Raw genomic sequence first — 12,447 nt, forward strand, 5'->3', positions numbered from 1 at the left:
ATTTCTATCTTAAATGTCATATACATGTATTTTGTTTACTACAGATTTGAAAATTATTTGTTCATTAGAACACAAATCAGAAGGACACATTGTAGCATTCGATGGTCTTAAATAAAAATGTCTGGAGCGGGTTGGGTTGTTGGCGGGCAGGATGGTAGGGCGGGGGTTTCGACAGTCTTGTTTGGAATCGTCGTTTCATGGGTTTTGTGGTCGGATCGGTGGGCTTGTTGGCAGATGCAGTTTGTCATTGGGGCAGGTACTGGCTGGTGTTTTTGTGCTGATTGTTTGTCCATTGTTTGTGCGCTGGGTTGGCAGCGGTTTTACCGTTGTTTCCCGATTTTGGCGGGGGTGTGGCCGGTCGGCGGGAGATTTTCGCTTCTCCATGGCAATTGATCCCACGTCTGATGTTTCCGAGGTCCTTGTTTGCTCTGCTCCTGTTTTGTATTGTTTATGGGATTTGGTGTTGGATGCTGTTTGTTGTCTCCGTGTCCTTCTGGAATTAAATATGCATGTGCTTTTTATTATTATATTTTACATATAGCACAAAAGTATATAAAGTTGTCTTATTGATCTGAGCAGAGAATTCCGTCAAACATCAAAATCACTTTTACCAATCATTATCAATATTCTCCGTATAGAATTTGTCAATTATACAATTATATAAAAGTTATACGTTGGAAAAACATTCTGAGTTTTCTGAAAAATAAATTATTGTTGTTACACTGTCTAGTATTAACAGCAATATCGTTGATAAACAAATTCTTTCCAATATAATACACATTTAATTTTCACGACCAAGCTGAAAAGGAATGTCAATATAGCACTACAACAGATAACTTATTCGTGATGAAAACATCCAAAGTCGTATAGATACGTAAACAAATTCCTCACAAAATATAGGGTACCTTACCAGACATTTGGCCTAGATACCATAGGGTCATATTTCTTATAAAACCCTTATGGATAATCTTCTAAATGGCCTATGACACAGTTTTTAATGTACCTATATTAAAAAAAAACATTTTGAAAACAATGTACAAATTAGAAAAAGAATGACAAATATAAATATTTTTTATATAACACCAAGAGATGCAAAACATATATTTGAGGAACGTGTAGTCTGTCCGTAAATGACAGAAATAGCTATTCAAATAAACTTAAGAATACACTTTTTTCATTTGTTATTTACTAAATGCCTTTTTCTTTTTCACCTTTTTGTGAAAGTATGTCAACTGGGGCGTAAACATTATATATCTGCGTTTACCACGATGTACCTGATGTATTTAGTAATTACTTTATAAAAGCATAGAGTTGATCATCGCTTAGTTCTTTATGTAGTATGGGAAAGGGTTGCAGATAAAATTCTATAGGAAGAGAAAAGCAAGGCAGACCTTATCTTACACCAAGACAATGTCTTCGATGAAGAAGAATAGTACGATAGGTATGAGAGTTCTAAGATTGTAAATTAAAATAAAAGCATTAATATTTACATGGATTATGCTTGTTAAATATCAGTAGTCTTTTTTAGTTTATTTCGTATATGTCAATATATTTTCTTTCAATTTAATCATATATTGTTTTACATGCTTAGGTTGGAGGAATTATGGAGTTCAAAAGCAGAAACTAACGATTATTTCTTTACTACTTGGAGTATTTCTGACAGTGTCTGTGATAGCTTTTATAACGCTTTTGTTTATACATCTTAAAGGTAAGAATTTCATAATAAGTATATGACCATAAAATATACCAAGAAATTAAAATAGAAATCGGAGATTGGAATGCATTAAAACCTTATTTTCTCATAGAGGAGACTAAAGCATTGCCAATTGTAAAATATTCCGTTTTTATAAGGTACTTAGTAAATATAAAAGTAATATCAACTATTATGTGTCTTTGCATTAAACGATAAAACACTTTTTGTACTCAATTTTTTAATCATACTTTGGACTATGCAAACATGTTGAAAATGCCTTAAAGCCTTTATGAAGGTTAATAGGTTAAAATGTACATGATATCATTTCTATTCAGATAAGTAAAAAAGAAAAAAAAATGTTTTATTTGTCTCTGAAATTTGAACGTGTTTGGAACCTAAGAGTCGTTGATTTATTTAATAGAATGCAAAATTATACATATATCACATGGCTTCGAGGGTGACATACCAGAACATTCGCCACGAGGTGACAGGAAAGCCCTGGAGTGTTATGTCACCCGATGCCGAAGGCAAATATTCTGGTATTGTCGCCCGAGAAGCCATGTGGTATATGTTATATGACATTTTTAAAATTTAAAATCATTCAAAATGGTTAAAATATACACAAGTAATCCAAAAATGTCTTCTTGACGTTAAGAAATACGCTGTGTTGTTTACTTTTGCTTAGAAACTGACGTCATAAAATCTCGAACCCGAACTAAAATGCGTAACGCAAAAACACGTGAACGTGATCGAAAGGATGACATAACTATTTCCGTCGGGGGTGAAATAACTGTTTCCGGCGTGACATAACTGTTTCCGGTGTGACGCAGCATTTTTCAGGGTTTATAGCGAAACTTATTACATCTGTGATATAATAAGAAAACTTATTTAAAAATGTTATATATGAAGATAACAAATAATATTCAGGATCAAAGGTCTATTAAACAATACAAAATAGCACCTTAACCCACCTCAGTATTTTGGAGCTCCCGTGCTAAATTGTTTTATGCATTTTTGATCATAAAAACTCTTCAATTTCTTCATATTTATCATACACAGTTAAAAAAGAACCATGTACGATAGACATTGTCTATATTTTGCTTTCTAATGAACGTCTTCCAGTGAAAATTCGCATATACGTTTGACATACACTAAGAATTAATAAAAGCAAAAAAAATATTTTACAAATATTAAATATTTTCTGTACAATGGTATACAATGACATTTTCAATATCTGATTTTGTGACTGCTCCGGGTACCCCTACCAACGTTCTAACTCTTCTACTATCTGTAGAGTAAATTTCCTCTCAAAAATGACATTGATACAGTTAACATGCAGTAGTCAATTCAAAAGCGACTATCCTTGATTAATATGACCCCCCCCCCAAAAAAAAAGAATGTGTGCAAAGGCTTCTAAATAATTAGTTTTGAAGCTTTGTTTTAAACCCAGTAAACTTAAGATCCATTCCTCAAAACTACTGACATTAATTGCCTCGCCAAGATCTCTAGGGGGAGTTTTACAGATTGATGTTAATTCGGCTTTCATCGAGTTTGCTCTCCTGATGGAATGCTAAGGTTTTTTTTGGCATGTTTCCTTTCTTAAAAAGGCTATCTATCTATACTGCTAAAAATAACTTTTAAAAATAAAAAAATAAAAATAAACTAATTTAGGAAAAGGCAATACTGATAAAATTTTGTTCTGGACTTAAAAATTCAAGTTTATATGTACATAATTTTTAAAATTTAAAAAAATGCATTCTTTTATTTAAGCATAACTTTTCTTTATATCTAGACAATAAAGTGTATTTTTTCATTTAATTGAGTGACTGAAATGAATGGCGACTTCTGCAGGATGGGCAATGTGATACCTCCTTAGACCTAAAGAATACATGCTGAGCACATATTAAATTGCTCCTAATCGAGATTTAATGGGTGGAAGATCCGATAACCATATGTATTTAGCTGTGTGGGATTGTTTTGCATATCATGGAATAAAGAAAGTAATTTTGTAGACACTACATTTTGAACTAAGATAGAATGTCTTTTTTTTATTTTGGCAACTTCATGTACCTACCATAATAGCAATTCTCCCGAACCCTTTCGACAAGATCTGTTGTCGAAAATTTCTGCTAAAAACAGTTTTTTTTGTGAAATTTCTCAAAAATGATTTAGTCTATCTGTGCATTTTTTAATTATTAAATATTTCAAAGAGAGTAATGTTAAAACACTCGGGAATTCAACTTAATAAAGAATTCGATATCAGCCTGTGTAAAAAAAACGACAATCTTGGCCGTATCCAAGTTCCCCTGGAGTTAAATTCTTTCTTTCTTTAAATTTTTAAATATACAAATTATACTGTGTTAGTGTTTAAAGTTCGAAAAAAGGCATGTTTAAATTAAAAAGAAGAAATAGACAGATTGTGTAACTGTAATTACGCTACATGAAATAATATATATTTAAATTTTTACTATCATTCTTCACAATTTCTTCACAAATTCACTTTGACATCCAATACTCTGTAAAGAATAAATTACAAGAGGATCGGAAGACACTGGCATGAAGAAAATAAATCATTTACAACTTTGAAGTTTTAATGTAAAAAATAAGTTTTTGCTTAAGCTTATTTTTCTCTTTTTTAATCTCATTGTGTAAGTGTAGATACATCATCGAAAAGGAATAATTGTCCGTGATTTTTTTTTACATCTTCATGATCTTTGAAACCGCAACTTTACAAAAAAAGTAATAAATACTAATGTAAATGCTATCGCAGCAGAGTATAATGTTAAATATCAACAAATTGTAAATAAGCGGTAAAGAAAATGGTGAAATGATGAGAAGCAGACCATCTCAATTTTCTCTCACAACAACCTAATGACGCTAATTCATTCATTTATCTTGAAAACGTTGGATTTGTTTTCAAGTTCTGTGTTAAAACAGTTTATTTTTCCGTTTCCCGTTATTTATCCTACATGGTGATTTGTGTGTAAGGCAGTTTTGAAACTGGCGGCATCGGATATTTGCATTGTGCCCAGTGGTTCATCCACTTCAAAGTCACAGAGAACACGAAGCAAGTTAGGGAAAGAAAACCAAGTTAGACTACCCCTCATTTTGTGAACGCAATTATTTTAGGAGTGGTTTAAGTGACGACTGCATATAAAAGTGAATGTTTTCTGATGGATGGAGAAATAACGAAACCAAGACCAAACATTGAACAATAAAGGTATATTTACAATTAGATATGTATATGTTACGATAAGTGTAATTACGGTAGTGTCTGCATATAAACTCTATCCATATCCATATCTACAGTTCCATGAGGATTTCGATCCTTGGTCAAGGTAGTTGCTTTCTTTATTGTATGAAATGCTAAACACTCGAGCGATCATTTTAGTTGCTGTAAAACTACCTGCATGTACATGTTATCATTTCCCTTTCTGAACGCCCCTTTTAAAATTAAAGGCGTTAGTAATTAGTGTTTTAATTGCATATGTCCTGTCTGAACTAATCTGAATTCAAAATCGTGTTTAATGCAATAGTAAATGATCTGGATTTATATGAGAAATTGACATCATTCTCAAATAAAATTTATTTTGTCTTAGTTTGTCTAATTGTGTGTGTAAACTGGGAATATATGTACGTGTTCTTTAGATGAACGAAATTTCCATACGAAAAACCAACGGAAAGACTATTTTTCGATTTTACAAAAATCGTGCAAGTATCACTACTCGACTGTGGTGCACAACATGTAATCAGGCATGCCTGAAGAAATAAATGCCCATGGGTTTTGAAAAATTGAAATTTAAAAACAATTATATGAGATGATTTACGAGTCTAAAATTTTTATCAGCAGGTCACCTATGTATTTGTTTAGAATATGGCGGCCAGATTTCCTTTGGACATGTTGGAAACGCATTCAGCAAGTGTTCAGTTGCATCAGCAATAAGTAAAGCATAGAAGTTGAGCTTTGGTCAAAGAAAGTAAATGTGATAGATGTGTTTGAAATCAAATTGTTCGACAATAATCAAGAGAGGGACTTGCCTCCTTCTCCTTTTTTTCCTTCTCGGATATAGACTGGACAATACTGTTTTCAACGTACTTTGAGATATTGTTTTTGACGTCACCATGCTACTGCATGCGCATTGAACACCGTCCCCCCGTTGAATACGGATTGAAATCAGTAAACATAACTGTATGCGTTTGTATAGATTATATGTTGTTTATTCATAGATTATATAAAAATGTATTACATCATTAGTATATTGAAATAAAAATGTCCCTCGAAAGTCTTTTTGTCAATAAGATGTAATATGTATGTTTTTTCCTGTAAAAAGTGTATATTGTATCAAATTATTTTTAGAGGAAATTACATGTAACCCTGTGATGTTTTGCTGTTTTCTATATATAATGTTTATTTTCTTACTGCGAACCGGTCACGGTAGCCTAGTGGTAGAGCGTTCGCTTCGTGATCGGGAGGCCCGGGTTCGATTCTCGATCGCGGTGCCGCGTCATACCTAAGACGCAAACATAGGTAGTGACTGTTCCTTCGCCAAGCGCTCGGCACAAGAAGTGAAAGTCACGGGTCTTTCGGATATGACCTTAAAAACGTAGGTCCCGTGTCACGGTAGGCGTTGGCATGATAAAGAACCCTCACTGCTCAATGGCCTTGAGTATAGGTCTAAATTTGAAGCCCTTCACCGGCATCGGTGACGTCTCCATATGAGTGAAAAATTCTCAAGAGGGACGTTAAACAATATACAGCCAATCAATTAATCTTACTGCGAATAATGACTGTATCAACGATACTCTTTTTTTTTTTTTGGGGGGGGGGGGGGTTACTCTGTACGGTCTTGCTATCATTATCTTGAAATGTTAAATATTATATTTACTGTATCAATGACACTCTTTGAGAGGAAATTTACCCTGTAGATTTTTGCTTCTTTTTTTAATTTGTAATGTTAATAGTGAAAACTGTATCAGTTATAGTTTTGGGAGGAAATTTACCCCGTAAATGTTAATGATGGTTGCTTTGGCTTTGAAATACTGAATGTACAATGAACCAATGTGAATTTTACCCTGTAGATTTTTGCTATTTTCAAACTGTAAATGTTAGCAGTGAACACTGTATCACTGATATTCTTTGGGAGGAAATTTACTCCGTAAACATGGTAAAATCTAAAAGGTTTGTAAACGATGGTTACTTTGGCTTTGGCTTTCAAATACTGAATGTACTATGCACCAATGTGAATTTAGAGAGGAATTTTACTCTGTGGATTTTGTAAACTTGAAAATGTTAACGTTTACAGATATGTTAAAAACTGTACATGTGTATCAGTGCTATACTTGCGGGGAGGGGATTTACTCCATAAAGTTAAGCTGTCTAAAAGACCCTATATACACTGTATCAATGTCATTTTTGAGAGGAAATTTACTCTGTAGATCTTTGCTCTTTTCAAATTGTAATTGTAGTAGAGAACACGGTATCATTGATATTTTTTGGAGGAAATTTACTCCGTAAAATCTAAAAGCTATGAAAACGATGGTTGCTTTGGCTTTCAAATACTAAATGTACAATGCAGCAATGTGAATTTAGAGAGGAAATTTACTCTGTAGATTTTTGTTATTACCAAACTGCAATGTTAGTAGTAAACACGGCATCGGTGATATTCTTTGATAGGAAATTTACCCCCTAAAATGTAGCTGTCTATTACACTGTATCATTGGTCATTTAAGAGGAAATTTACCCTGTGGATTTTTGCTTTTTGCAAACTGTAATGTTAGGAATGAACACTGTACATGTATCAATGATATTCTTTGAGAGGAAATGTACCCCCTAAAATGTAGCTGTCTATTACACTGTATAAATGTCATTTTTGAGAGGAAATTTACCCTGTAGATTTTTGCTCTTTTCAAAGGAAGTTTACTTCGTAAAGTCTTGTTATATCAAGGATAGTCGCTTTTGAATTGACTACTGTATGTTAACTGTATCAATGTCGTTTTTGAGACGAAATGTACTCTACAGATGTTTTTGCGTTCTTTAACTTTTAATATTCAAACCAAAATATCTTGTAAACTGTGTTATTTGTTGGATTTTGTCAATATCTAAGGGCAAAATGCTTAAAACAGAAAAAAAAGACTTTCTGTTTTGATTTTGTAATGCGTTTATCATGGAACTTAAGGTAGATCGCGGGTTTACTGTCTGCCTGAAAACATAGGCTAAAAATTTGTCAGCTAACTCCTCTCGTTTTAAATTTTTCTTTCTGAAATTTTTATGAGATTCGTCTGCGTGGTTAGATTGTAATCGTACATCAAATGTGCTATTGTTGATGAGAACAGTTGACGATTTTTCATTGAAATATATAGTAAAATGTCCCTTTTCTGCCGGTATATGCATTTCAAAACCATAATCATAAAAATTAAAACGAAGCAGACGAATTTTATATTACTCGATACAATGAATGTGATGTTAATTTAGAATCGATTTATTAAAAAAAATTAATATGTGTTCTCGCTCAATTTCTTGCAAAAAAACTTCAAAGTTTTACAATTTTTCAGCAAAAGTATTATATTTTCATCACAACGTTATATTACGTTGGTGCGACGTTATTATTTTCGTATGCCTGCGTGACTCGAAAAAATTGAATTAATCAACAATTCACTTAAAATAAAACATGCAATCTGTGAATTCAATTTCCCGATATAATCATAGCTAGTCATAGTTAACCGTAATAAAAGTAAGTCTAGGGGTGCAGAAAAATTATAACAAATGTACATGGGTGTAAGAAAAAAAAGTAATATCTTACTGGATTTGAGAACATTTTCAAACATACTATATAGTTTTGCATTATTTTTATCTATTTAATTAATAAAATAGACCCAATTTTAAATCAAAAATATTGCAGTTGAATGAAAATAGCTTTATAACCTACGTTGAATACATTTATACGAGGGCCGTTCAAAAATTACGCGGACTGTGCTATTATTTACTCTTACAGACGTCATAGAGTTATGAAATTTCACAGAAATATGTATCTCAAAGATTCCAATAAATTTTGGGCAAAATTCCTGTATTTTAAAAATATTCTACTAAAATTATCGGTAAATTGATATCGCTGATGGAGAGGTACGGAGCACGACAAAAAATCTGAAGCAAAAGCATTTGGAATTCAAAATTTAAACCATTTATTTTCTATAATTCGCAATATTTTTCGACAATTTTCTCAAATGTATCTTTAAATTGTTCTGTTATTGTGTATTTGGATTTCTGGCGTGATATTTGAAGTACTAACAGAAATAAAGTGATTTTCCTCTGATGCGATTCCCGTGAAAACGACTGTGAAAATGACGTCTCGTGAAATGACGGCGCACCACACTTTAGTTAAATTATGTGTAATGCTCGAGATATCGCCAACATAGATCCAAAATATGAATAATAAAACATGTAGTAAACTAGGGTATTCGTGACATTCGTCCACAAATAGCAAATAGGAAATTTAGACCATTAGACCTCTGAAAAATGGCAATACGGGAGGACGGGAAGAAGATTATCGACGAAAACTTGATCCTGACTGTAAAGAACGTGATTGAGAGTCACCAATATCACACTATATTCATAATACCTGCAGTTCTTTTGGTTTTAGAACAAAAAAGAATATTCTTTACTTGTTTAGTAGATTTAAAGCTTAACAAGAAATGGTGTTTGGATGTTGAGTAGATAAGATAACTCAAGCTGTACAGGTACTCTTGGGAAAATGTTGAGAAATTGAAAGCTCAATCACATATTTTTTAATGATGTCTGTGACGTCGAAGATATTGCTGCTCCGTGACTTAATGATATGTCCTGAAGAATCACTAAAAATTGATACCAATTTACAACATTTTGATATGAAATTTTGTAGACCATATAAGTAAAGATTTTTTTTATATTATGTGCGACATTTTGCCCAATTATGTCGTCAAATATTTTTTCTGTGCAGCAAGTCCGCGTAATTTTTGAACGGCCCTCGTACTTCATAGAATGAATTACTTTTGTCTATCCCTGAATTAAAAGACTTCAGTTTTCCCTTCAAAATGTCGTAAAGGCAATTTCTTATCATTACTTTGGCGATATTTAGAACACTATAGAAAGCATACAGTATACTACAGAAAACGGGTATTAATACTTTAGAAAAAATTACTACCACATACTCGTGTCCCCTCAATTAAAATGCCTGATACCCCCCTCCTTTTTTATGCTTGTCGAGGAATTTTGGTTGTTGATAGCAGGTACGTAGCAACAGGGGGGCCTGCCCCCTTTTTTCCCCTACATTACCTTTACTATTGAAAATGTATACTGAAAGATTGGTTGGCCCCCCCACTTCTAACCATCGTATAGTGATATGAAGGATATGTAGTATTGTATGCCAAAAAATTGGAAGTAAAAGGAAGTTTCCATTGGAAAAAGTTGGCCACTACCCCCTTCCCCCCCTTTCCTGTTTTTTTTTTTTGCTTGTCAACTTTTACAGGTAATTAAAAAAAGAATTCTCTGGTTGCCCCCCCCCCCCCCTTTCAAAAACGATGCTACGTGCCTGGATAGAACCCAAACTGAAAATATATACGAGAAGCTGTGCCAATAACTGAAATTGCTTCCTATGGGCCTGAAACTCTTGCCTTGACAACCCAACTTCTACACAAAACACCAATCGCAGTTGTACGCCGCATTGCTATTGATTGTTAATAAAAGGGCCTGAGTTAATTATAGTTGACAATTTATAGGACATACATATTTTAGTTGGTGATATTTTATTTGGTGATGTTACCTAAATCATTAACGTCTCTCCTGTAGCTGCAGATCTGTAGCTCTCTGCTTGAGAAAAATTCGGACAGATAAAGCAGAGAGCTACAGCTCCAAGCGTTGTAAAAATCTTCGATTTACGCCGACGATTTTTTTGTCGCTACTTTAGGTATTTATTTCGTGTAGTTTAAGCTTTCTCTGGCTTGTAGAATGGTATCCTATGATAATTCATATATTTAACTCTTATATTTGACACTTTGTTTACATTTAAACGGTCCGAAACAGTCCTGTATATAGTTTTGTTATGTCGGTTCAAAAGAGTTCCATTCCGACGTCCTTAACCACAAACAACCATTTGTTAGCATTGAGAGGTAAGTAGATGATCAGGAATTGAAGTTGATTGTATGATTAATTATTAAATACCATTTAAAACTATTTTCATAGCTTGGGAAAGTACAAATTGACAAAAAATCGACAAAAATCGTCGGCGTAGATCGAAGGTTTTTACAACGCTTGGATAATTATCTAATTTAACCCCCCCCCCCCCCCCCCCCGCCCCAAAAGAAAAAAATCACCGATAAGAGAAACTCATGTACAAATGATAAGCATACTTGCGTACCATATAATGTCCATTTCTTTCTCGTTTTAAAATTCTTATACCAGTACTTGACTCGGACAATATTGTTGCGCATAAAAATATTACTAATCTAAGCGTACATCATCGCGAAGAAAATGGAGTTAGAGATGATTGTTGAACAAATAAAAATAAGTAGATAGTGTGTATAATGTAGACTAAATTAAACGAGCAAAAAAAATTAATTAAAGTAAACAAAAAATTAAAATGCAGGGCAGGCGCCAAACACACCAGCGGTGGATCTGTTTTTGTATTGAATTTACAATTAGGCAATAGTATTTTAGAAAGGTACATACACACAACAGGTTTCAGCGTTAAATGCTACTTATAATGTAAAATACAACCTTGATCAGAACATCAGTTATTTTAAATTACATAAAAAATATTTCAAAACACCAAACAACCTTTAATATATATTTCACTTTTTACTGCATACAATGCTGCTGAAGATATTTTTGCTTGCTAATCAGAACGCGGTAATCTTTTAACGTCAAATCCTATTGTGACGTCAGCAAACCCGCGATCTACCTTAAACAGTTATGGAAATAGCATAGTATAACCCACTCTGTACTGTATGAAGTTGAGTCCCATCGATGGACAGTCACGTGATGAATGCATAATTCGTGTACTGAATGTAGGTCATTAACAAATTTCAATATCGAAAGGGCATACCCTAGTTGAAATTAAAAATTCAAGCTATTAATTGTTTCTGTATACTTTATAGTTTCTGAAAGGTGCTGCTGCTTTGAATAGAATTAGCGTTTTAATAGTTAAATTTTAAAGAAAAATAGGCCAATGTCGAAATATGTTTGACTTTTACCAAAAATTTTGTGTACTTATAAAATCACGCCCTCGATTTAAAAAAAAGCAGCAGCACTTTTCAAGTAAAGGAAAACATCCTTTATCTTTAATCAAAAAATGGTTAAGATCTATGCAGTTTATGCCCTTGTGAAGGTAGGATTTTATGAGGTATGTCGATGTAAAATACACGTAAGCTGTGCATAAAAACACGACATAATTTATAAAATACATTCTCTTGATAGTTGATGAATAATCGCACTTAACAAAGGATATATTTTGGTATTAATCGACTACTTAAAACCTGTAAATAATACTCTGTTTCATTATAAAAGGTATTTTTTATTGTTAAAAAATTCCTCAATCTGCCTCTCACAGCACATGAAATACGTCATTTTTACAAGTTCATCGCGATCAGTGCTTTGTTTATAACCAGCTACATGGGATTTAATTAACAACTTTTGAAATTCATTTATAAATTTTATTGTGGTTTATTATGCTAATACAGTTAAAAGTTGCAAATTATTTTATTTTCAGGTATTATGGGAAGTA

The 12,447-nt window shown here is 32.9% G+C and overlaps 1 protein-coding gene across 1 annotated transcript in view; it reads left to right on the plus strand.

The window, feature by feature from the left end:
- Positions 1–1,391: 1,391 nt before the first annotated feature.
- Positions 1,392–12,447, plus strand: part of LOC134258635 (neurogenic locus notch homolog protein 2-like) — a 43,034-nt gene continuing 31,978 nt past the window's right edge. Inside the window, exon 1 of the mRNA XM_062741183.1 lies at positions 1,392–1,441. Within this exon, the coding sequence (XP_062597167.1) occupies positions 1,411–1,441 (31 nt within the window). The 5' untranslated portion in view covers positions 1,392–1,410. The remainder of the gene's footprint in view (positions 1,442–12,447) is intronic.

Source organism: Saccostrea cucullata, unplaced genomic scaffold, assembly GCF_032062105.1.
Source record: "Saccostrea cucullata isolate Sc308-1 unplaced genomic scaffold, CSIRO_AGI_Scuc_v1 ctg3183, whole genome shotgun sequence".
Taxonomy (NCBI): domain Eukaryota; kingdom Metazoa; phylum Mollusca; class Bivalvia; order Ostreida; family Ostreidae; genus Saccostrea; species Saccostrea cuccullata.